Raw genomic sequence first — 1,217 nt, 5'->3', positions numbered from 1 at the left:
GGCGGCTGGGTGCGCAGCCCTGGGGGAGTGAGCCGCTGGTGCGGGCATCACGGGCTAATCTGGTGGGCACGAGCTGGGGGTCGGAGGATAGCCTTTCAGTGGCCAGCGACCCGTATGGCAGGGCCTTCCGCCCGTACCGAGGACGGGCGCTCTCGCTCCACGTGTAAGTAGCCGGGGGAAGCGTGCGGAGGGGACATCTCGCTGGGGCCATCTCCTTCCAACCCCCGCAGCCATCTCCTCCCCTCCGCCTGGCCTTTCTTTGCCTTCGCCATGCCCGGATGAGGAACGGGGGCTCTGAGCAGTAGGCATCCTGTTCCCAGTGAGGAAGTGGGAGCAATCTTGGCTGGAGGGGTGGACAGGCCCTTGGATGAGGGGGGGAAACCTGGAGTAGGGTCCCCTTCTGCTGTGGCCAGGTTGGGGCTGGGGGTAACCCCTACGCCGCTGCACAATCCACAGCATCCTACCCATAGGCTACATTGTGGGTGTCCCCCCGTCCCCCATCAGCTGCGGGGGCTTTGCACAGCCCAATGTGTGGGGCCTGGGGGTGCACAGCAGCTTGGGACACCCTCTGGCATGGCTCTGCCACCTGCAGTCCTCACCGCACAGGGGTGGCAGCAGCGGCCAGGGACATGCTGCCTCCCCAGGACCTGCTGGGATGCTCAGAGCCCCCGTTCCTCCCCTTCGCCTTCGGGCCCCATCCCCTAGGCCTGCTCCTTCAACCTCCATCCTGCCCCTTTTTTTGTTCGAGGCTGCTTGTTCCACCAGAACCTCATCTCCACCTTATGATTTCTGCACCACGAACGCTGAGCCCTCCCGCGGGCAGTGGGGCGGGGGGGGATGAGCCTGCAGCAGCATGTGCGTGGGGGGGTGGGGGGCTTGTAGCCTCAGGGACCCCTCCTTGCCTTGCAGAAGAGCTGGCCTGTGCCACGCTGCCCTGGCACACCAAGACACCCCGGCAAACTGGGGCACTTCCTGGCCCCCAGTCCTGTCTGCGTGGCGGCCCTGGGGAGGGGACTCACTGGGTTTCCCGGCATCACCCCACTGTTCCACACGGGTACCCCTGGGCAAGGGGCACCACTGGGTCACAGAAGCACAGGACTCTCATCCAACCCAGCCGGCTCCCGGTGATCTCCGGGTGGCCAGATTCACTCGCTGGGGCCCCTTGAGGCTCCCTGGTCCTGGGGCTGCCCTGGCCGCCTGCCCCCCTTGCCGTGCCC

At 66.6% G+C, this 1,217-nt stretch overlaps 1 protein-coding gene across 1 annotated transcript in view; it reads left to right on the top strand.

Moving 5' to 3' along the window:
- The window catches only part of SPEG (striated muscle enriched protein kinase), a 63,869-nt gene that overhangs the window by 7,554 nt on the left and 55,098 nt on the right, over positions 1-1,217 (top strand). Inside the window, 1 exon segment of the mRNA XM_035901117.1 lies at positions 1-163. This exon segment is cut by the window's left edge and continues 204 nt beyond it. Within this exon segment, the coding sequence (XP_035757010.1) occupies positions 1-163 (163 nt within the window).

Source organism: Egretta garzetta, unplaced genomic scaffold, assembly GCF_000687185.1.
Source record: "Egretta garzetta isolate BGI_Z169 unplaced genomic scaffold, ASM68718v1 scaffold219, whole genome shotgun sequence".
Lineage (NCBI taxonomy): Eukaryota > Metazoa > Chordata > Aves > Pelecaniformes > Ardeidae > Egretta > Egretta garzetta.
This window is presented reverse-complemented; position numbering and strand designations above follow the sequence as displayed.